At 41.6% G+C, this 25,878-nt stretch overlaps 1 protein-coding gene across 2 annotated transcripts in view; it reads right to left on the bottom strand.

Moving 5' to 3' along the window:
- The window catches only part of CACNA2D1 (calcium voltage-gated channel auxiliary subunit alpha2delta 1), a 565,021-nt gene that overhangs the window by 275,738 nt on the left and 263,405 nt on the right, over window positions 1–25,878 (bottom strand). For both annotated transcript variants that reach the window (XM_054989047.1, XM_054989046.1), the window contains exons 4-5: window positions 25,019–25,078; window positions 6,168–6,212 (exon numbers count right to left, since the gene is read on the bottom strand). In XM_054989047.1, the coding sequence (XP_054845022.1) occupies window positions 6,168–6,212; window positions 25,019–25,078 (105 nt within the window). The remainder of the gene's footprint in view (window positions 1–6,167; window positions 6,213–25,018; window positions 25,079–25,878) is intronic.

Here is a 25,878-nt window from a genome sequence, read left to right on the forward strand (position 1 = left end):
TTCCGCGTTTTTTTCAGCATATTGCACAGCGTTCCGGGTTGAGGTAAGCCGTGCGGAAACAGCCAATGTGGAAGTCTGTTTATTTCCGAAGGCCTTTAAGTTCAACTGATGTTATCTCCGCCGTTTACTGGAATTGGTTTTAACTTCTTATTGGTTTTAACATGCAAACGATTTCATGGTGACATCTTAATGATTATATTGTATTTTATCTGTTTTATTTTGTGAGCTACCTTGAGCATTTCATTCATTGAAATAATCTAGATTCTAAATAAATAAAAATCACTTGATTGATATAAATGTTTGAATTAAGAAAGAGTAATTGAGGTTAACCATCAAATGAACTTTTAAATTAATATTTAATTATCAGATCTAAATTCTTTCTGAGCAGAGTATCTTTAATTGAGTACAGATGCGATTCTTATGTAAAAAAATAGTGGTATTCTCTATAATACTTATTTCTTTTTGCTTTCTTCTCTTTACTCCGTAGCTAGGTTTTATCTTACATATTTTCAATGTTTTCAGTGCAACTATTCACCTGCTATTTTATTTTAGATTGTTCCCCAAAACTAAGTTTCTACAGATAGGCAGCAAGGAGAATCAGAGAAGATGATGAACATTTCCTCGAGCATCCAATATTAGACACAGACAGGACAACCTTGACCCAGAACTATAAGATTTCTAGGATGTAACACATGATGATCCAGAGGATCAAGCTACAGGTTACATTGTAGGTCCATGCTAACATGCCCCGAAGATTTTTTAGATGCCCAGAATCAATTACAGGGGAGGGAATGAACTGTGTTTGGACACCAATGCTGGGTGAGGGGGAATAACTCTTTCTCCCTCTGACGTTTTTGCAATCAAAACCACCACCCCCAGCTGCAGTTAGCCCTAGCAGGAAAGAAGACCTACTTCCCAGGTTAAGGAACCACTCTGTCAAGAAGTACTTCCCATAATTTAGCCAAGAACTCCTGCTTTACCCATTGGTTCTGGTCTGTCCGTCTGGGGCAACAGAAAACAATTCTGCTCATGCTCCAATAGTTCTCTCAATACTTGAAAGGGCTATCTTATCACCTCTCAATCACCTCCTCTCCAGGCTAAACATACCAAGCTCCTTCAATCTGTCCTCATAAGACGTGGTCTCCAGACTCCTCAACATTGAGGAATACACAGTATTCCAAATGAAGTCTATTTAGAGCAGAGTAAAGCGATACCATCACATCACAATACCATCATCTCATGTGATTTGGACACTGTATGTCTCTTGATATAGCCTAAAATCACATTTGCCTTTTTAGCCACAGCATTTCACTGCTAACTCATGTTCAGTGTATAATCTACTAAGACCCCAAGATCCTTTTCACATGTGCTACTGCCTAGAAAAATCTCCCCCATGATTTTTGATTTTTGTCAGTTTTGGCCCAGTTTTCCAGTCTGTCAGGATCACCCGGACTCTTGAGTCTGACTTTTGCTCTATTTGCAACCACTCCCAATTTAGTATCATCTACACATTCCATAAGAATCCCGTCTATTCCTTGTCATCATGGAAAATCTGACTTTATCTAAGAGGCTGAAAGACAACTATCCAATACTGTGTTCTACAAACAACTAACCTGAGACCTCACTCAGGATAAACCAAAGAGAACTGAAAAGGATTTTGAAGAAATTATATACACACATACAGGGGAAAGTCTATATGGACACACCACAGGAACCTCAACCAAGCACTTTCTATCTTCTGCCCCAAATACACAAGCCTGGCCACCCAGTGCTGTCTCAGACATACGGTCCATCGCTGATGGGGTGTCTGGGTACATGGACTCCATTCTCAGACCCTATGCCATCAGTTATGGGCAAGACACTACGGACTTCCTGAGAAAAGTACAATCGGTTGAGAATCTACCAGGTAATGCTTTTTTGGCAACCTTGAATGTTGAATCTCTATATATCAACATCCTCCACAAAGATGGACTATAAGCCATTAGAAACACGATCACTGACAACACCACAACTGACTTTGCTACCAAACACTGCCAGTTTGTCCTCACCCATAACTACTTCAGATTCAGTGAATATTTATTCCTCAAATCAATGGCACAGCCATGGACACTCACATGGCACTGCAATACGCCAACATTTTCATGGCTGACTTAGAACTATGCTTTCTCAGCCCCTACCCATTAACACCCCTCATGGACCTAAGATTTTTTATTATTAAATTTTATTATTTTTTAGATCCAGAAGATAAAAACTAACAAAATTTTTTAAAAGAAAATTGAAATACAAAGCTCAAGAAAAAGAGGAAGCGAAGAGAAAAAGAATATAAAGAAATCTGAACCTGAGATTTATTGATGATATTTTCCTCATTTAGACACTCTTTCTCAAGAAGCACTACAGGAATTCGACCAGGCTTTCAGCAACTTCCACCCCATCATCAACCTGATCATGAATCAATCCACACAAGAAATACATTTTCTAGATACCACTGTACAAATACGTGACGGATCCTTAAGAACCATCTTATAGCAGAATCCGACCAAGTGGCAAACATATCTACATGCCTCCAGTCACCATCCTAAACACACCAAACAATCCATCTCAACTGCAGGATCAACAGCAGACATTTTTGGAACTTCAGTACCCACCTGATACAGAAAGGAAACAGACTGACAAAGCCAGAATGATACCAAGGGATAACAGACCCAAACGAAACAACAACAGAACACCACTGGTGGTCACACAGCTGGTGGTCACATACAGCTCTCAGCTCAAACCAGTTCAATGCATCATCAATGATTTACACCCTATGCTGGACAATTATACTCTTCTCTCACAAGTATTGGGAAGCAAACCTTTTTTTTTTGTCCACAGACAAAATTGCCATGATAGTCCTTTGTTTTGTACCCCAATATTTACTCCGACAGCAGGATCACTGGACCTAACAGTACCAGTTATACCATCTTAGAACTATTCACCTGTTTATCTCACAATGTTATATATGCTATCAAGTGTCAACAGTGCCCTTCTACTCTCTACATTGGACAAACAGGTCAGTCCCTACGCAACATTAGTAATTACAACACTCAAAATTAGTAATCACATTAGTCATCACAACACTCAAAATCTAGTGGGAGAACATTTATTCTTCCAGGACATTCCATTGCTGACCTAAAAGTGGCTGGCCTCAAGCAGAAAACCTTCTAGGGGAGACCACAACATGAGATTGCTGAAATGGAGTTTATTCACAAATTCAGAACAATGGACACCCCACCCCTCCACTCCAGGTCTGAACAGAGACTTAGGATTCTTATCTCACAGCAGATGATAATTTCTACTATAATCAAGCAGAATTGTACCTTTAAATCCTGAGGCCCTCTCTTGTAACACCCCACCCATCTTTGATTAGGATATAAATGTTCAAGGATCTCCATTCCTACTCCTGTCTTGTAGATGGTCCCTTTCTTGAAGATGGGGCCATTTGCCCACCTACAATCTTCAGGCAACTCCCCTGTTCTGCAAGAATTCTTCAAGATAGTAGGGAGAGGCTCTGCTATGACATCAGCAAGTTTCTTTGGTACCCTAGGATTCCATTCATCTGGCCCTGAAGAAGCTAGGTGTCTATGTTTAAGAAGCTAGGTGTCTATGTACCACTCCAATGTCTATCCTAGCTGGCAATTCCTGTTACCAGAATCAGTCTCCTTGCGAGTAAGAGAATTTGTGGGGGGAATTTGCAAGCAAGGAAGACTGCTATATGAGAGACCGGTAACCGCAGGGATCTATCACCACTTTTTACCAGGTCCCTTCCATTAGAACAAATGAGTCTGGTGCTTAAAATCAAGCAACAACTTTTATTAAAGAGCAAGATTTCATGCACATACACACACAGTTTATGGGGTAAAATGGCTATACATACACACACAGGGTCCTAGGAAGTTTAGCAAGAGGTTGGGAATAGAGAGAGGGAGCAAATATATCTACCTATCAAGGAAGTCCGCAAGCAGGGAAGTCAGCAGAGGGAGAGCTTCAAACGTCCAGCATTCTTGGCCAAGGAAGCAAGAGGCTTTGGGTAAACCTCAAGGGAACAACGCTTTGGATCCAGTAAGCGTGCACACTTTGAATGAGGCCAGGGCTCTACTTTTACAGGTGAAATGTGCCCTATGGTGGGAGAGCCCACCTAGCTGCTAGAACAAAGGCTCCAACAGTCAGTTCCTGGGTTTGACAAAAGGTTTGATTACCTTGATCAGTAGCTGCCAGGGTGTGTGAAAGCAAATGCAAAACATGTCCTAACGCTGTACAAAAGGGATAGTTTGTTAGTGAATTCCACCGGAGCTAAGTTGATGGATTTAGGTGGGGACTGTAGTTTCCCAGGAACAACTATATATACTTATGAATGTCATCTGATTATCTCCTCAATCATGGGCAGGAGATCTCATCACAGAAGAAGGGAAAGGAATGTGTTAAGTGGGGAGGACTGCAAGACCTTTGTTGAACTGGATTCCTTTGGGGCTGGAGGGACTGCAAATTCAATTACCTCGTAATCACTCTGCATTCCTATGCGGCATTCCTTTCATGCCGTGTTCTCCCGGGCGGGACTCAGCAACGGTTGGAGGCTCTCTGATGGCAATACAGCAGCCATTTTAAATCCAGAGGCCTGGTGATTTTTAATATCACAAACAGCCATATTAAAATGGCTACCAAAATGGCGGAGGCCAGGCCAACCGCTTACATTACCTTCTTTCATAACATATTTTCTTTTTGTCAGGTTGAGCACAGTTCCCTTGCAAGGGAGACCAAGGCAAATTAGGAATTGAGCCATTCTGCCTTCTCTTTATCACCTGTTAAAATCTCACTTTCCTTTCCCAACAGTGGGCATATCCCTTATTCTTTTTCTTACTATAAACATAACCAAAGAACCCCTTTTTGGTTGTGTTTAGCATCTCTCACTAGCCTAAGTTCAATATTGAGCTTTAGCCTTTCTAACGCTGTCTCTACAAACATTGGCAAGTTGTTTCTATTCATCCTTCTTAAATGTGTCTTTTTAAATACTCTGATGCAATCCCAATTATATTTTCTCGGTAATCAGCCACACTGAATAAAATGGGACTTACTTCAGAGTAACTATTTAAGATTGTTATCCAATAATGCCATCTCAACCAGAGTTATACCCTTCTACAACCACTTAGAAAGGTGACGTTCCACTTAGGATTGCACTGTTATGTACAAAACAAGAGGGGGGGGGGCTTCAGTAGAAGGAAGGAAGGAAGGAAGGAAGGAAGGAAGGAAGGAAGGAAGGAAGGAAGGAAGGAAGGAAGGAAGGAAGGAAGGAAGGAAGACAAGCTGTTTGAAATCCTCGCCGCCAAAACCTCAATCAGTTTCCAATTGGTCAGGGAAAACGAAGAGGGTCCAGAACAAAACGAATATGCCACCAGTATAGGAGAAAAACTTGGGTCACTGTTAGAGGCTGAATAGGGATATTTTGTAAATTCACCATGAACACATTTTCATGCACCTTCATTGCTACTAAATATCCATAGACTGTGTATGCAACTCAAATAGGTTTGTTTGACATGATCAATGTACCCTCTTTAATTATCATACAGCAACAGTGTCAAATATAACAGAGATACCATCAATCTAATATCATATTTTATTACAATGTGTAAATGAAGCATGTTGATCCAACTGATTCATGCATTCATGGAAAGTCTTCTATTAATTTATAGATTGCACCTACAATAATATTAAGCAAAATAGCAAGCTGTGTTCTGTGAAGCGGAAAATATTTTTAGCCAAATACTGTCAAGATTTCAAAGTTAAATCAAAGTTAAATCCCTAACAATCTGGATTACATGTTCAAACAGGTATAGACAATATTCAACTGGGGCTGTCGAATAAGCAAGGTGTGGAACTGTGGCTTCTTTGCTGTACGCTTGTTTTACTAATCACCCCACCCCACCCCATCAACAGCAGTTTCCCTCAAGGCTTCCTGAAGAAAATAAATCACAGAACAAAGCAGTCTAGAAATCTACTGGAAAGCACCTGCATCATTTTATGTTTGTGTCCTGAGAAATGTATCTTAAAGACCCTTTAAACCTAACTTTTCAAATGGTAGTTTAACGTGTATACACTTCCAGCCACGTGGTAATATTTTTCTCAGTGTTACTTACATCATTGAGATCATCTTTTGCGTTGTAGTAGACAATGTCACCAGCCTGTACAAGAAAAAAAGAAAAGGATTAGTTTTAAAAATAATAATTTTCTTTAGCAACAAAGATCATGGTTAAGAGTTTATCAACAGGGCAGTTAAACATGGTAGGGTTTTTGCATATTGGGAGGGGGGTCTCCATATACCCATATATACAAACTGAAACGAGAAAGCTATCAAAGTCCTTTTATACTGAAGTTCCTTCTATATATTTTACTCTTACAAATATGTCCACTAATTGCCCATTATTGTTGGACCTTAAATATCAGCCATATCAGCTGATAAGAGGTCACATTTCTATTCCCTGGCTTTTATTATCAGCTTGACATCAACAGCTATGAAAATTTCATGCTAAAGTGAGGGGACACATCAGCAAATAAACGAAAGGCGCATAAGAGTACTATAATTGTTTTCAAAAAAATAAGATGCACACAAAAATTAAGAGTCACCAAGTTGAAAAGAAGCTGTTTTTATAAAAAGAGTGGAAGTCAAAAACCATGGAACTATTTGTCAATTGCATGTGGCTTCCAAATGAGCCAATATGCATCACAACCACAATTTGTAAAGGTGCCTACAATATTCTAGACACTATACAGGAGTAAAATCAAAGGGAGCCCTGCCGTCAAGCTCACAAACTATTCAAGAAATAAATAAAAAGGACAGTGGACCGAAGGGGTGAATAAGACTGAAACAAAACAGTACAGTTAAAGAAGAAACTACAGAATTGACTGACATAAAAAAGAATCAAAGAATTCAACATAAAATCAAGAAGGCAATACAAGAGAAATATCAAGGATGGCATGTTAAGAGATTAAACACTGAGAAAGAAGAAAAGGGAAAACTGGAGGCTTGGAAGATGACACAATAAATCCCGTCTTTCACATATTAGGCTTGATTTCGTAACCAGGAAAACAGGCAGAAATAGCTTTAAGACAGCTGGAAATATTAGTAAGAACAAAGGGGAAGAAAGAAGTAACAGGAAGGGAGAGCTGATTAGCTACAGAATAACAGTGATATTGCAAGCCAAGAGAAATTGATTTGTGAAGAATATTAAAAGATGAAGAATATTAAGAGTGACGGTGATGACAAGAACTGAGCTTATGACACTGGGAAGAAAAAGAACCTCCGTCAGAAACTTTAAAAGAACAGATTGAGAGATGGGAGTGAAATTAAGAGAGGGCAATCATAGCAAATCCCAAAGAATGATTCTGATGAAAAATAAGAGGGTCTGTTAAAAACTACACTGAATAGAATCAAAACAGGCGTTATTTCAATCGGCACTAGCCATGATAACAGTATGAATAACACAACAGAAAGCAGATCATCTGACGATTCCGTTGAGTTCATTTTCGACGAGTTCTAGATGCTCTTTTTATGGGAGAATCACCAGCAGTTTTTTAGGGAAACTGGACAAGAGATGGAGTCCTTGAGAGCCCAGAGAATGGATCACAAACAGATAATTTTGAAAACCCACAAGTACTTAATCTTTCTAGGGTTGGTATCTCTGAAGCAGAAATCCCTGTATTGTTTTTTTCTTTTGTCCCTGCACCTCATCTTAATCCTTTTAAATTGATGTCTGAAATCTGGTGTTTAGAAAAATAAGATTTCCAGATTTTTTTTTCAGAACAGAGATACAGATGATAATAGGATGTTTAAACCCAAATTTAACCTCCCCCCACCCACACGGAAAACCCCAGGACACTGGAGTTTCAAGATCTTATTTTAGAAGAAATAAAGCTAGAGTATTCAAGATTGCTGATTTGGCAGAATTTGAATAAACTAGAAAAGAGTACATGGAAACAGCGCTGCACTTGCAGTGATGTTATTTTCAAACCAGCAGATGGTGGGGGGGGGGGAGCACAGAGACAATTATATTAAGGAGGCATTGGGAACAAATTTGGTCTGGAACTGGCTAATCTGCAGGTGTCCAGAATATTTAGAGTTCTTTCAGATGAAGTTGGATAAAAAAAACGCGGGCTGAATAATTGCCTGGGACAAATGGAATCTAGATACCATTTTAGGAAGAACTTTATATAACACAAGCCAACTCAAACGAAGAATGCAATATATACTTTGAAGTCAGATTTTCATCTCTTCTCATGACTTTAACAAATAAGCTGGGACAGAACAACAAACAAAGGTGAAATTGGCTCCTATCAGGTAAATACTGTTTTTATTAAGTCTTGTAAGATGCTTTGCTTTAATTTCCATAGCCATGCCCTTGCCTCTCCTTGATACTTCTGTATATATCAAGAACACTTTGTTCCCCTCCTCTTTTGATTACTAAGGCTCTGTTCACCTAAGAGAATATTTCTTTCCATTTGCGTTTGAAAAGAGCACAAACTGTATTCAGAGCAGGAGTACCTCTGACCTGCTCGTTCTGGTAGATCTCACATCACTTGCAGCCACTCGTTTTGCCCAGTTTTTAGTCTCGGGGGGTCCCTCAATCCCCAGCATTTCTGGCACTCACAGGAGGCCGCTAGGAGAACGGAAGGTGGCAACGATCCATCTCCCTTAAAGGCCTTCTTCTGGCACTGCACAGGATCCAAGCCAGGGTGTGTGGATGTCTTTGAGCGCCTGGGGCCCAAGCAAGCAGAATGCTGGCATAACTTCTCCGCACTTTGGAAGGATAACAGCAATTGCGCAGGACTCCAGGTCAGATTGGGGCAGTGGTGAAGGTTTAATCCCCACCCCAATTTAAATCAAGCTACCATTTAATGAGTGTTATCTAGGTACTGACTAGAGAGAGCCAGTATGGTGTAGCAATTACAGTGTTGAGCGAGGATCGGGGACTCCTGTTCTCCCATCAAAGCTTGCTGGACAGCCTTGATCCAGTCACACATTCTCAAACTAACCTAACACACAGGGTTGTTGTGAGGATGAAACAGAGGAGACAAAAACAATGTTAGCTGTTTTGGGTCCCCGCTGAGGAGAAAAGTGGGGTATAAATGAGAGAGACACAGAGAGAGACAGAGACAGAGACAGACAAGACAAGACAAGACAAGCCAAGACAGACAAGCCTTGGAAAAGACAGCCGTTCTTACTTTGCTTTTTGTTCTTACTCTATGGGTAAAAAAGTCTCTTAACTGATTTAACTCTCAGACAACAACTAGACATATATACCAACTACAACCATTCGTTTTCCAGAAATCAAGATTCAAAATTTTGCAAACTCGACCTGGCCATAATCATGCAAATGACGCAAGTGTGGCTGGATAGATCATACTAACTCCGACTGAACTTTGGACTTGCGTATTTGGTTCCAAAGCCAAGCGGTGTTGGTGCGAGCACAGAGGAGGGATGTGGGCATGCAGAGGAGTAGAGGAATTCACGCAGATATTCTGGGTTGAGAAGACCTAAGGATAAACCTGGAAGGCCCACTGAAAACCAAAGAAAAACAGCAAACACTGTAATAAAGGAGTGTGTTGAATGCGCCCTGTGGCTTAATAATACAAGCGACTTACAAGATCAGACCAAGGCCCACTGTTGCCTAGCTTTCCTTGCAAGAGTATCAGTAACCAGCAGGCAAGAGGCAGTCTCTTGAAAATGGATCAGGACATCAACTGATGGACTGTAGTCTTACCATCTTCCTGGCCTATTATGCTTAAATTAACTGTATTTTTATGTTATTGAAATTATGTGTCAAACGCTTGTCAATCATAACGTGTTAGCATTCGCTGGCCAGAGCACTGGAGAGTGGGACTCTCCTGCTTGGACATTTTTCTTATCTCTGTAAGTCAAAGAGCGAGCCATCTCATTGTGCATTTGTGGTTGATGAAAGCTGAAAATTCAGGACTGGAGTATCGCAGAGGAAGCCCAGGGCACAGCAAACCTCTTCTGTCCCTGTGGCGGCAATAAGCCCCGTGTTCCTGGGTGGAATACGGAGCTCTAAACATCAGTCTCTGTCGGACAGAATCTCCACTAAAATCCCAGCAGCGCAGCCTGCAGCTCAGTTCTGTCATCCCTTGTTAACCTTAACCGCAAGAACTTGGATTTGTTAAAAAATAAAAAACAAAACCCAGCTTATACAAATTAAAAAAAAGTGTCTATGACTCACGTCAAATTAGCGTACCAGGCCACAGAAATACGGCAAAATGCAAAAGTCAGATCAGGAATGACCATTTGCCAATTCGATTAATTGTAATAATCAAACAGCCTTTGAAATTACTAGCCTAAATTAGTTCTCTCCATGATACTTATTTCAATATGTGGAAATGAGGGGCATATCACCAAGTAGATGGGCCATCTCTCCCTACCCTGGTTATCATCCAAGGATACGAGCAGTGCAATTAACCCCTGCCATAGATGAGTGTGTCAAACCAGTCACTGTCACAGCCAAGTAAAGACAGACCCCTAACGCCTGTTGGGATATTTATGTGCTGAACAACCAATTGTCACTCTCTGGATGTGCCATATAATGGGGGGGGGCGGGTCATCACAGTACAAAATTCCAGTTTGAGGACAGCTGTCAAAATCTACCGAATTATGTAGCACAGAAACTTGGATGCAATGTGTAGATTAGAAAACGGACTGGGGGCAGAGGAGGAAGAGATTTTCAATGCACAAAAGCCCTTAGCTCAGCCTGGCCCAGTCCTTTGCCCTAGGACACAAGAAGGATAAACCCAAAGGAATGAAAACAGTTTTCATAACAAAAATGAAATGAAATAAAAATGCAACAGAAACGGCTGACATCCACTTTTGATGGTGTGTGCAGTGCTGGGAAAAGATGGATCTGCGAGGTGAGGAGGAGGAAGACGAGAAGAAATGGTGAAGAGAATTCATCAAGCTTCAGTGCCTAGGCATAATATGATACTTCATTCTCTCATCTATCCAAAGCCATAAAACAGGTAAAAGAAAGTTGCACATTTTCGTCCCTTAAACTTGCTCCAACAGAAAGAATGCTTGCCATAAAAAGTGACAGTGTGTCATTCCAAGATCGCCATTTTCTGCTTTTATCTAAGAGTCTTATGTGTGGGGCGTCTCCATAGAAAATCACTGCAGATGAGAGGATCACACAAGTTCTATCTGTCATGTCAGATGTACAATGGACCATTCACCGTGCTGAGTGATGAACACTGAAGTGTGAATAAGGCCCCAGGTTTATGAAGTTTTGGCAACGAGCTAGTATCTATGCAACAATTAAAAATACAGTTATGCCATGGAACTATCAGGAACGGAATGCAAATTTTCAGAACCATGAATGGAAGGAAGGAAAAATGCTCTTTCCTCCTAGTGGTTTCTCACAACCAAGATATTAACTGGAAGACATGGCCGCCATTTGATAAAACCTGCCATGCAAGAAAAAGAAAACCAGTTTTCGATCTGTTGACATACACTGCTACAGTTCCACTGTAGACAAAAGGATTTCTCGGTCTTAAATTGCTAAAGAAACATCCTCAGCCTAACATCTGGCATGAAGCTACTTTTGTTCCTGTTCTATGTTTTTCTGATAGGTCAGAACTAGTGTGATTTATACCCGAAAGCCATCTGGATTTCAAATGGACTTTTAACGAGTTAAAATGGATTATTTCCAGAACACAACAGGAAGGGGGTGGGAGAGGTCAGCCCAAAACTAATTTTATTGTTGAATAGACCTCCCAAGGCCACAGCAATGAAATCTGGAACTTAGGAAACCTCAGAGGCTGACCTCCCTTACTAGTTTTACTCACAGGAGAAGGCCTTCCCTGTGTGTTGATACCTGTAAGCTGCTGTGGGATTTGGAAGTTCTACTGCTTTTCTCTGTACTATTAAAAGAGCCTCGAGCTACTTCTACACGGAGGTTTTTCCTGCTTTGGCTTCCAAATTGCAGCATTTGCGAGGGGGAGGGGGAGATGACAGAGTTGCACTTACCAGTAACTGCTGTTCACTGACGTCTTCCGCGCAGGCACACATGGGACTGTGCATGCGCAGGCCTGCTGAACGGCAAGGTTTTTACAGCTTAAAAATCCACTATGGGGTGCTCGTCTCCCCAGAGCACATGCGCAGCATTTTCCTGCTGAAAACAGGTGACTCTGGGAGAGGGCACCCCTTCACCCTCAGTTCAACCTGAGCCGCCGATTGCCTTAAATACACAAAGAGCATAGGAGGGAGAGTATGTGTTTATCTATCCTGAAGCATTCTGTATGTTTCAAATAAAACAGAATGGCCCTACGGACATCTAGAGTGTGTAATGATTGTTCTGCCATTGACGTGGGTGATGGAAAAAATGTTGGAAGAACTAAGTCCTGTGAGGTATGAAATTCAGAGATCACCTTGGGTCGGAAATCTGGCCCTGGCTGTAAAACCACCTTCCCAGCATGGACTTTAAGGAAGGGAGGGTCTGACCGTGAGACCCTAAAGATCTCACCTAACCTCCTAGCAGATGTAACAGCTATAAGAAACGCCACTTTCCATGAGAGGATCTAGTGGAGTTCTGGATCCGGTTCAAGGTGTTAACCTTGGTGTTTAAAGCCCTTCACGAACTGGGACCTGCATTCATGCGGGACCGCCTCTTCCATTACGTCCCCTGCAGGGTGTTGCGCTCTGCAGACAAGCAACTCCTGGTGGTCCCCAGCCTGAAGGACATCCGTCTGGCCTCAACCAGGGATAGGGCTTTTTCTGCCCTGGCCCCGGCCTGGTGGAACGCTCTCCTGCTGGAGATCTGGGCCCTGCAGGACCTGTTACAGTTTCACAGGGCCTATAAAACAGAGATGTTCCACCGGGCCTTCGGCTGAGTGCCAGCGGGTGTCCTCCTTCTTCCATCTAAGACCACCACTTTGTCAGGGTCAGAATGCTCTCATGTATGTTCTTGCCTAACTGACTCCATCTTTAATCCTTTCAGTGTTTAAGTGCTTTCTTCACAGGCGCCAAGGTTCCCAGGCAGCTATCTCACAGAGAAGAATTGTTTTGGCTACCGCTGTTCCACCAAGAACCAGCCTTGAAGGACTTTCGCTTTCCTAGCTTCAAAGGGATTGTTTTGAGAACTATGGGGGGAGGTTGGGCCTGCTGGGATCTGTTACTTTGTACCTTATGCTTTGCCTGTCATTGGTAACAATTCACATGTACCATCCTGAATATTGTGTTCAGGCTCGTGGACTATAATGAACTCTTTCTTCAGTAAACTCTTTGAAAACAACGGGCTTTTGTCTGATTGCAGAAGGTAGTCTGGAGTAAGGACATTATCTAGCCACAGTTCTGACACACTTCTTCTGGGGCTGCCCTCGGCCATCTGCTATGCCTGTATACAGACTCCCAATATTTGTTTAAATAGCCTGCTCCTGGACTATTTTAATGATTTTTAAAAACAATTATTATTGATTTTATGTTTTTGTGATTTTAATGTATTTTTAATGTTGTTAGCAGCTCTGAGCCCATCTGTGGGGAGGGTGGGGTATAAATCAAATAAATAAATAAATAAATAAATAAATAAATAAATAAATAAACAAATAAATAAATAAATAAATAAATAAATAAATAATGACAAGTAGCTAACAGCTCAAAGGGTTTACTAGTCAAATGAGCTAGAACTAGATGTAAAGATAATAGAGGTACCACTTTGGGTACAGGAGGGCACAGCTTCTTCAAACCTTTGAGAAACAATTTGGATGAATGGTGAGAAAAAAGTCTTTCTATCTACAGGGGGATGAAAAGCAGATATAGCTGCTAGGTATACTCTAACTGAGGAGTTAGATAAACCCTCCTGTTTCAGATGGAGCAAAAACTCCAATATTTCTGCCAAGGAACAGTCTGATGGGTCTAAAGGTCTAAGTCTAGCCCATTGTAAGACTCTATCCCACTTATATGCATAGGGCTTCCTAGTTGAATCCCTTTTAGCATTCAAAATCACCTCAGTGAACTGCAGAAAAACTGTCTCCTATTGGATCAACCACACAGCTTCAATCTGGGTGCATAGAGTGCATAGAGGGAGAGCGCGACTGAAAAGAGGAAGTATGCGGGCGTTCTAGCTCTCGCATCTCCAGAGTCGAGTGAGGTCTCTTTGGGTTTTTCTTTTCGTAGGAGATGCTTCTTCGCGTTCGCTATCTTCCTCGTTTCCGGATACTCTATCGGTAAGTTCCGCTTGTCAGTTTTGAGCTCCACTGGAGCCAAGGGCTTCGGATCCGAGCAGTTGGGCTCATTCGGAGCCAAGCACTTTTTCTTTTGGTGGTTGTCTGGACGTCACATTGGTTCCGATAGGCTAGGTGAAGCTGACGGCAGATGGGATCAAGATTGTGATGCCTCAATTAGTTTCTGAGACTCTGGAGTCAGATGTCGAGTCCGGATCGAAGGCAACACTGGATCCAAAGAGGTACCTGAGGGGCCAATTGGATCTGAGTCATGCCAATCTTGGTCACTCGATTTCGAGGCCAATGTTGGCGTTGGAGTCAGGTGGTCTGAGGACTCAGAGGTAGTGGTCTTCGCCCCTCCAGCAATGGGACCCACAGATGCCATCATAGCCCGCTCCCACAGAATGGCTTTTAGCCTTCTGGCACTTTCAGCCCATGCCTTCAGGGTAAAGTCCTGGCAGTACTTGCAAGCTGCCACTTTATGCCCCTCACCCAGACAAGCAAGGCACTTCGCGTGTCCATCGGTGTGAGTCATTTTAGTAGTGCACATGGCACAACACTTGAATAAAGTTTTATCAGCTATACTGTGAAAATGTATTGTCGAAGGCTTTCACGGCTGGAGAACGATGGTTGTTGTGGGTTTTCTGGGCTGTATTGCCGTGGTCTTGGCATTATAGTTCCTGACGTTTCGCCAGCAGCTGTGGCTGGCATCTTCAGAGGTATAGCACCAAAAGACAGAGATCTCTCAGTGTCACAGTGTGTCACAGTGTGTGTGTGTGTGACACACTGTGTGTGTGACACACTGTGTGTGTGACACACTGTGACACAGTGTGTCACAGTGTGTCACAGTGTGACGGTGTGACACTGAGAGATCTCTGTCTTTTGGTGCTACACCTCTGAAGATGCCAGCCACAGCTGCTGGCGAAACGTCAGGAACTATAATGCCAAGACCACGGCAATACAACCCGGAAAACCCACAACAACCATTATACTGTGAAACTCAGTCTCTTTTGGGGGGGGGGGTTCCTGGAAAGGTTGGCCTACTCCGAAGCGAGCAGACCACAGATCACTGTAACAGAACCTCTTCAACCGGCAGCAAAAGAGGAACTGAGGGTGAAGGGGCGCCGTCTCCCCGTTACCCAGTTTCAGCAGGAAAATGCTGCACAGGTGCTCTGGGGAAACCAGCGCACCCTAGTGGATTTTTAAGCTGTAAAAACCTTGCCGTTCAGCAGGCCTGTGCATGTGCAATTCCATCTGGGACTGCACAGGAAGACGGACAATGAATCACATAATTCCATGCTCTAATCATAGTTTAATAATTCTTTTCCAAGAAAAAATATGAGCTAGTCTCTGCTCTCTGGGCATTTCTGCCTGTCTTTCAACACAGTGGGTGCAATTACCAATGTTTCCTTCCATTTCCTTAAATTTGTCTTAGGACTCTCTGTCTCTTACAAGTAAATTCACTGCCTTCACTGTAACTTGGAACTACTAATCTCCTGCTGTGGCTGCTTTAGAGTTGCTAAAGCCTTCATTTTGCTTGCCCTAAAAACAGCCAGTAAAATGAGAACGCATTCTCTGATTTGCTTAGAATTTGGCAGGGAACATCCCATATTTGAAGAGTAAACAGTAAGAATTTCATCCCACTGGCATAGGAAACGAAGAAATACATATTGACTTCTTGGTTTCTGACAAGGTTACCTTATTTTTCAACTGACGTCTCTCCTTTTTCCAAAATGGTGGCAAGTCTCCTACCACTCCGCAGGTCTCCTGTGATCCTTTCTGCTCCAGCAGCCCCTTCTTGATCCCCACAAAGATCATCCCCAGAGTTGAATGAGTTACACAGAGGAACAGCCATGCCAGATGGAGAGGGAGGTAGAGTGAGGGAAGTGAAGGTGTGAGATCCCTCCCTCCACTGAAAGGGATCAATTGGTTCCTCTCCTCTGTTCTCATTCTAGCCCAAGAATCAACATGGCTTTTCCTCCACATGGATCCCATGACCTCCAGACTTTCCAAGAGTCAGAAGATGCTGTAAGAATGAAATGGAACACAGGAAAACTGTGTGTGCCTTCCATGCACAGATGTTTGGATGCATGCCAATAAGGGGTAGAAAATATGTTTTCTAAAATACAATACATTTTTACAGCTGTGTTGTTATAATGTAAGTTTTATGAACATAATCAACATACACTGAAACAAAATCAAGCTAACTGATATCCTGCTAACATAGCCGAGCTCCTTAAGTAGCTTGATTAAAGCCTGGCTTTTTATATAGAGAGAACACAGAAAGGCAATGAAGAATAACTGAATTTCAGCAGAATCCTCATAAACAGAACAAAAAGCAATGTAATCATTGGATCAATCACTGAGTACATAGAACTGTTTGGTTCTTTGGCAGAAAGAGTTAGAAGCTGTGCTCTTCAATGTGTGCTCAAGTGGATCCAGAAGTTCAAAGGAAAGCAATCAGAAATACCAGACCAGAAGCACAGGCAGTGCCCTCTGCTAGAAGACAGGTAAGATGTTTGGCAATGAAGATAACAATCCACAAATTAATTGATCCCTTAGAAACCTAGAAACTATTGCCTGAATGCATTTGCCATGAAACTCTTAAAATCCTGGAGCTTTTTTTTTTTAATGAAGCAAAATTCCTAACCAGAAATGACTTGAACCTCTTTCTGTTGTTCAGGCTTTCGAGAAATTACTTTTTACTTGTCTGTGCTGCTCCTTTTCTTCTGTCAAATATAGTAGGTGGAGTTGTACTTACTTTCTTTTGTAATTTATTTACCAAAGTGGGGCATTTGCCAACTACGTTTTTTTAAAAAAGGTAAAAATACAAATGGCCATGCAAATTGCAAGTAAGCAAGGACGCGTGGGGGGGGGTTTGCCTTGCAGGGTGGCCTCCACCGCTGTGAGCATCGCAGGTCTACAGATATGGTCCGTATTAACACTCCATTTTAGCACCCCTTTTATTTATTAATAATTCCTTTGCGTTTCCTTGCTATATATGCATATACAAGTCTTTACAATATGTAAAGTTACTTAATTTTAAAGGGACCATCAACTGATAAGTTGGTTAAAAGCGAACTGAGAGTGGATCAGCTTCATAAAAAAGGAAGTTTAATGTTTCATAGCCCTATTTTCTCCACTACAGCTGCACTCCAGAACTCGCCTCTCATCAACCTGAAATAGCTGTTAAATCTGCAGCTCCATCTGGAACGGAAAATGGCAGATAAAATAATTAGAATCTAACAGCAGCGTTAAGAGGTCTTTGGAGGCACTTAGAAAGCAGAAAGAGAGAGGACAGCTCCAATAAGCTTTAGTTAACAATGCAGGATGAAGTACCTGCAAGGTGCTAATTAGTTCAATACTTTCATGCATTTTGTTTTTCTTTTAATAGGGTGCTGTTTGTTCAGAGGGCGGGGGGAGAATAGTTAGCTTAAAACGGATAATGCATCTGTGTTTTCTTCCAATGGCAAGAAAATGCAAGTGACAGAGGACCTGGTTTCTCCTTTCCGGAAGGTGCCTGCCTCCCCTACTAATTAGTTCTATGATCGATATGCTGTCGTGAGTCATGAACCCAGCTGATTTACCTTTTTTTTTTCTTCAGCAAAAATGGAACGGCTAAAAAGAACTGATGATAATGAGAAAACACATTTATCTCCTTTACTGATCTGCTGCCCTGCCTGACAATGGCCATTTTCACACTTTCCCGCAGTCCTAGAAAAGGCGCCAAAAAACCGGAAGCCAAACAACTAGCAACCGTTTTTGCAAATGGACACTTCTGGATTCCTGGGGAAAAGCCGGCAGCGTTCTGTGAATGGGTCGTCCATATAAGGACGTGCAGAAATGGCCAATATCCCAGTTGAGCCGATGGGCGTTTCCCCATGTGATCATTTCCACTGACAACATCACATTTCCAGAGTAAATTTAGAAATAAATTGTCATTCCAACCCCGCCCCCCAAGTCTTCAGAAAGGACACAGGCAGTAGCCATCACAAACCTTCTTTGTAGCCTTACCTAAGCCTTTCCTTTGATCACACGTTCATAAATGCAGAGTATATTCATCAGGAATTCTAAAAATTACTCTTTAAATATTAAAAGGCTAAGTTCAAAAATATAAAGCTATACCATCAAGTTGCTGGCATAACGGTAAGTATTTTGATTTCTTCAGCTTCAGGCTATGGGTCAAGGTAGACTTCAACACGGACCATAATATGGAGGCATAAGTCTTTGCTCTGTGTCGCTTTAACTGACATATTCCCCTTCCCTTCCTAGTCCCAGGGGTTGCTACTTGCTTGCATGTTTCCCCCAGCAGGGCCAACAGGAGCTCTAGTGAGCAGCTGACACAGTGAAAAATCCCAAGACCTTTCACGGCTGCTAAGTAGCACTACAAATGGAAGGAGGAGGATCCATTCGCAAGTCCTCCAGTGTCTCATCTGGTTCGAACCTATGCAGCCATGTTGAGTGTGTTGGCAGATTTCAGGAAATAATCCAATCCCCACTTCCAGTGAATTTACTGCAACAGGAGTTTGCAAAAAGACAGTAACTGACTGCAGACCATTAATGCAACAGAGAGGCCTTCAGAGCGCAAGCACTAACACATACTGATGCACAGTTGAGAGAGAATAAACAGCAAGAGACAGGTTGAACTTCAAGAGAAAACATTTAACAAACCCTAAACACTAGCTCCCCCTGGGGTACAAGTGGACTAAACTACTTTTTCAGCAGTATTTACAGTAACTAGACTCTTAGAAAGCTGTTGTTTCTCCAACAGAATGTAACATCAATTGACCTTTGCTCTAGGAACTAAAAAACAGCCTGTGAGTTAATATGCCAACAGTAAACAGCAATTTAATATAGACAAATAATGATTTAGCACATGGTTTTGAAACTGCACCCTGAGATCCATAATGGTGGACAAGATTCTCTGGAAGAGAACTTATCCCATACTACATGCATTCCACAAGAACGTGCAACTTCAGGGAAGTTCTGTTCTAGGACACCACCACAATTTATGCCACATGGAGTTCCAACAGTATACAGCTGCTCAGCAAGATTAGCAACTGGGGTCAATACCCTGCGCAAACTGCATGTGTATCCCAGAATCCCCTGCAATATACAGGAATTTTCTTGGATGCAAAAAAGAAGTGTGGAAAGGTCTTTCCAAATATAAACTGTTTTAAGGCTAGTTATGCACAGCATAAATAAGAACATGAAAGCTCTTCATTTTTAACTTTCTGGCTACCCACACGGGGATATGTGTGTGTGTGTCTATGCACGCGTATTGATGGTGAAGAATGCTAACTGAAGCACAATTTAAGGATTAAACAAAGAAATAAAGGAAATGTACCGGGGAAGCCTTCAGAAACTCTGTTGAAATAAATAGGAAAGTACACAAGAAATCCCTGTGCAATTCTTTTCACTGGGATCCATGTAAGAGAAGTGTACAGGGTTGCTTTTGTCTAGTGCTTCAGAAACTAAGATCAATAGGATCTAAAATTGAAATAGGAATTTTAATCCTAAATTGAAATGTGTACATAGAGAAAACTGGCAGAAAAGACTATCAAAGAAGAACAGGCTGGAATTGCTGGCAAGAATCAGGTCCGCTATTTGAACAGCAGAAATTCCATGCATCTACATTGTAGTTTGCATCAGTAGTTAGTGCTGGAACCCCAGTCATACTGAGCTCCACTGGCAACTACCTCATCATTACCAATGGAGCAAAGCCAAGCCTTCTCCTGCAGCAGCCATAGGAGGCTGAGATTAAGTTGGTCTACGTATTAAAAATCTACAGCAGGAGAAAAAGTGGGTGGCGCCAGGTTTGGCTATTACCCAGCAGGGCTTAGAATTGGCAATGGGAGACCATGAGGATCTTCACTGTATGACCAAAGATAAGCTGTGTCTATGTAAGAAAATATTTTAATATGTTTATTTTAAAAGGAATCATGTTAAGCAGAGCTTCTGCCTAATATGCTGAATTATTACTATTAGAATTATGCATGACTGCACCCCCTGACAATTTGTGCTTGGCTCCACCTCCCGAAGCAGAATTTTAGAAGTGCCCACCTGCTTAAAAAGGCTGAGGTCTACAGTGTACCATGATTAAAGCCTGTATGGATTCACAATAGGAAACCAAAAGAGCTCAGCGTTATCTGCTCTCTCTTCCTTTCCCTCATTATAAAGGTTACTATTCCCTTGTGCCTCACGGCCCAAAGTACTGAGATTCCATTCGTCTAGACTGAGAGAGACCAACACCAATATGCCAGCTGATGGACTTAAAAACATTATTTAAAAAATGTATTATATGCCCATTAAAGATTCCAGCTAACTCCAGAAGGTTACGTATGCAACCCATGGGGTCAAATAATCGAAACCTTCCAAGGCCAATCACTGAAACACAACAATACCAGCACTCAACGGATTTTTTCACACAGTTTCAACATTTGTGTGGATCCCAAAAGGCAACTGAAGCAGAGCTAGTGAGCGGACGGGGTGGGGGGGCAGAAAAAAGTTGATCCTGTGAGAAACAAAAGCCTGCAGGAGATCACTTTGCCCTGAGGGACTGGGCTCGATCACCAAAAGCAAACATTTTCATGTGACTGCCAGTCAGCTGGCGAAGTATAGCAGTTTGAGTGTTAATCTAGGATATAGTAAACCCAGGTTCAAATCCCCACTCCGCCATGAAACTCACGCGTAACCACGGGCCAGTCAATCAGTCTCAGCCTAATGAAAATGAAATGAAAAACAGGAGGAACCTCAACAGGTATGCCAGTAGCTGTATCAAGATACCTTCAGAAAGCCAGTATGCACCTCAATGAGATTGGTTTGCTAGTTACCATTGTACTTCGAAATATTTCAAACTGCAAAACAATAATTCATTTTTTATAGAAGGTTTATTTTGGGAAAGGAGCTAGTTCTGCTGGATAATCAGTTCCTAGAAGCTTCTATTGCAGTCTTCTGCATTCAAATAAGTGGGTGTCAAGTGGAGCAGAAAGATTCCCAGCTTGTTAAAATTCAAATTGGATTTTGCTTGCATTTATACATGTGTAAGGACAATTAATATTAAGGGCTCAACTAGAAGAAAATTGGTCTAGCTAACCAACCATTTCAGAGCAATCACATGTGACGTCAAATATAATTGTAAAAGATCTAATTCAGAAAATAGTATGTATTTCGTGCTTGTTTTTCAACCTTCTCCCCTCCCCCCTTTCCAAATTGTCGCCTTCACCATAAGGCCATTACCAGAAAAAGAAATCTCTTCTCGCAATTCAGAATGCTGAGGAACCTACAGCAGCAGCCAGCATGGGGTTCTTCCAAACATTTGCATGTACACAATTTGATTAACGTGTACCTGTAGTCAAAACCAACAAATAACCAATAATTTCTGGCATGAACACTTTTCAACTGAAATGTCCATTTTAAAATGTATTTACCTTGCTATCACAATGCTAAACCACCTTTTAAAGTAATTATCCCATGCACTCTGGCTTTAAATTATAGATGCTAACAATTAAAAGTGATTCAAAAGTATGTGCTATCTAGTAGATGCCATTAAAAATGGAGGTAAAATTAAGTTTTACAGATACAGTTTGTAAAAGAGATTATTCCCTCCTTTTGGATGGTATGATTTGTATCCCAAGAGAGATGCTCAGGGTGAGCGTAACAGCAGGTAGAGTCATACGTACAGCTATGTAAAGAATGTACACGTTTATAAACTCTGGAATATGCCTATGTTTAGGGAGTCATATGTGGTATCTGGATGCTCCTTACAACCTTCCTCAGTGCTTGAACTCATCTTCCAGCATCCCCTTGCTTCCTCCGCCTGTGCTAGTTAGTCTCTGCGCTCTCCACCTCTCTTCTCATCGTGGCGAGGGCACAACTAACCTTGCTCTCAGAACCTAGCACCTAGTTCTCCCTACTTTTCCTGTGTAACATTTGAAAAGGAATTCACATGTTGTGTGGCATCGTGCTCCAGAGGGACCCGATACAGTGGAGCAAGGCTAGAAAAGAATTTCACATGACATCATCAGCACACACTACCCTTCCTAAACAGTACAAGGAGGCGTTCCTCTAAGCTTTTAAGACTTTTCCAAAAAGACTCAAAGTTCTGTCTGAGTTACTCCACGTGTCACCCAGACAGATCTTTTGAAAAGCCACTCACAACCTCCAGTTCTCACAGATGCTCCTGAATGCCTTCCTTCTCCTTCTCTCCAGCTCCCATTCTTTTCATATCACATGTACTGGAAGGACACATTAGCTAATATGCTTTTGGTGAATGACATGGATGGATTCTTTGTTATGGAGAACAACAATAACCCTTATGGCTCCACATGAACAGACTGTACGTGAGATCATGCCCTGGAATCTTAGCTATAAAAGCCCTGCAAGGGTTCCCTGCCTACAAAGTTCATGGTTGATTTGGAACTAGAGATGGGCACGAACTGGGAAAAACATGAACTGTGAGGTTCGTGGTTCATCATGTTTCACGAACTTCTACGAACTTGCCTCGGTTCACGAACCGGTTTGTTTGGTTCGTGAAAAAGTCACTTCTGGGGCAGCAGAAGATTACGTCTGGAGTTGCAGAAAGCCCATCCCCTCCATTGCCTAGGAAACTGATTGATCGGTGCCAGGCTATCTGCAGTGACAAACCAAAAAAACAAACAAACCAGCTTAAAAGTTCATGGCGGTTCCTCAGAAATGGGCTCTGACAAACCACCGGTTTGTGAACCACAAACTGACGCAGTTCGTGACGAATTTTGGTTCTTATTTTGGTTCATGCCCACCTCTACTTGGAACTAATGAGCCAGACCCTTCATTCTATCCTCCAAAAAAGATTATTATTTTTCTGTGACTTGTGTGGGTTGCAGTGAAGGGACTTGCATTACCCAAAAGCAAAACCATGGGAAAGAAAGAAAGACCCTTCCATAGAAGCAGGAGTCATTTCAATGTGCTCAACTCCACCTAGAGAATAAGGATTCATCACTTGGGACCAAAGGGTCTAAAATGCTGATTCTATTTCAGAAAACTGTCATTAGGAAAATGAAAAATTGCACCGGGAAGTAAGTTTAGCAGAAAGATCCACATGCAAACTAATTTAAACAGGCATTTTCTGAAAAAAAAAATAGTCCAGAAGAAATGAAAGATTATGTCTGGCTAAAACGGAACAAATTAAATTATGAGAGGCTTAATACATTTATTCAAAATTTAATTGCATAACCTAATGTCAAGGTTATTATAATCCGCACATTTTCTTCATCTCGATTCAAAAAGGAAAGGCAAACTTCTTTATGACAATCCAATTTCTATTGCCAAAAAAGACATGAATGTTGATACAAGGTTGATGTTAGAGCTTCTTTCACTATAAATTTTTTTTTTTTCAAGACAGTTTTACAAAATGTTCCCTGGCAGTGAAATTTGATGAATTGCTATCTGTCCGCACAAAAAGTGCAAAACCAGCCATCTTTTAGTCTTATTGAAGATAAAGGGCAAAAAAAGTAAAACCACAGGAGAACACCCACCATGGGGGGCAGCCCCCGCTCCATACAGTCATAATGCGACCGAAGCAGAATTGCCACTGACATTTTGCCTCAAGCAGATTTCAACACAAACTTGAGAGTGAATCAGGAGAATCAAACCAAGGCATTTTCAGGGGCGCCAAAGGAATTACTACAAGGCCAACACAATTCCCGAGGGTGCCGTTCTGCACATCCTGAAGTTGTCCTAAAATTTTGCAGAAGTGAATTTAAAAGAAGTGTTGGAGAACCTGAAGGAACAAATGACACTACAGGAGGCAAGTTCCTTTTAGTATGGTTCTCTTTCTCATTAAAACAAAATAATACTAATAAAATTAATATTATCCCTCCAAGGCTCAGAGACTTGTTCCATAGCAGCCCTTCAAGGGAACCAAGGGTATGAAAACTGAGGACCACATTAATAAACCAGCCCCATGGAGCAGCTCTCCTGAACCAAGGATTTAATGATGATCAGACTACCTCCTAACTAAATTTTAGAAGTCTATCACCTACTCCGGAGGTTCACAAAATATATTTCTTGGCTAGCACTGTTTTATCCTGATGCACCGTACATCGTTCACTTCTTCTGCAGACTGGCTTCAGTAGCGAGTTTGGTGTAGCGGTTAAGAGCAGCAGGACTCTAATCCGGAGAACTGGGTTTGATTCCCCACTCCTCCACTTGAAGCCAGCACAGTGTCCTTGGGTTAGTCACGGCTTCTCAGAGCTCTCTCAGCCCCACCCACCTCACAGGGTGATTGTCATGAGGATAATAATAACACACCTTGTAAACCGCTGTGAGTGGGCATTAAGTTGTCCTGAAGGACGGTATATAAATTGAATGTTGTTCTTGTTATATTTATTATTAAAAGCATTTCTGTAGGCAAACTAACATGATGTGAGCAAGATGTACTAATGGCAGCTGGTGGGGAATTAAAGAAAAATAGGGACAATAAATGATGAATAACTGACATATTCTGATTCTTCATTCAGGGTGATGCCTAGATTAAATTATCCTCATTTCCAAGCCACAAATGGATTCAGCAAAACAAAGACTCTACGGCCAACCTCTCTCAGTGAGTAAGATGGGAAACTAAACTAAGATTTTCAACAGCATCCCATTTTCAGAGACAGCATATATTTGAGGCGCCCATATCACAACAACAATCAGATATTAGCTGACACAGAAAACGAAGGTTTTTTTTAAAAAAAATGAGAACTAGTACTAAAAGATAAAATTAAAACACACATAACTAGGTGCTCACCGCAAATTCATCCTGCCATTGATGCTCTTTCTGAAATCTCTCCGCTGCTTCTGCAAGGCGCTAAAGAAAATAAAAGGAAGGGGAAAATATTTAGTTGTCAAAGTCTTTTAAAGGAGCATGAGCTTGCAAACAATGATCATGTAGGGAGCCACACTGGTTTCCTAAAATACATCATCTGGAAAATACTGAAGCTCTACAAAGGTATAGTGGTTGGATTCCAGTTTAATCATCCCAGCTTTCCCCTAAATCATCATCAAAATTGTAATCTAGTATTCTACCAATTTAGAACATTTTATCCTACCCTTCTTCCAAAGGAACCCGGGTGACATGCACAGCCCTCCCATCTTCGCTTTATTCTCATAAGTAAATAAGTTAGGCTAAGAGGCCACAACTAGACCAAGATCACCCAGAGAGCCTCACAGGGGCATGGGGATTTGTACCCCACTCCAAGCCCAATATTCAAATCACTAGACTAGCCTGACATTTTCTTAGATTTCCCCACCACCTCACAGAACTGTAATTCTCAGGATTCCCTGAGGAAAGAGAACAACTATTAAATCAGTTTAAATCTCTTGAGTCGACACACCATTATTCGTTGGGATAATTTCTTACAGTTAAAGCTTTTAGTGGTTTTTGTTAAATTGCATCTGGCCTAAGCATCTGAGGAAAGCACAAGCTTAAAATATAAATAAATATTACTCTTGTAGGAACCAGCACAGATCATTAGACTCACATCTTATCCATATGAATGGCTTCGTGAGCAGTCAGATGAGCATTAAATTCCATATTATCTGTTTTGCATACAGCTTGCACACTATGGTCACCAATGCCCTCCCACCCTTGTTCTAAATCAATGTCAG

Source organism: Eublepharis macularius, chromosome 9 (genome assembly GCF_028583425.1).
Source record: "Eublepharis macularius isolate TG4126 chromosome 9, MPM_Emac_v1.0, whole genome shotgun sequence".
In the NCBI taxonomy this organism is placed as follows: domain Eukaryota; kingdom Metazoa; phylum Chordata; class Lepidosauria; order Squamata; family Eublepharidae; genus Eublepharis; species Eublepharis macularius.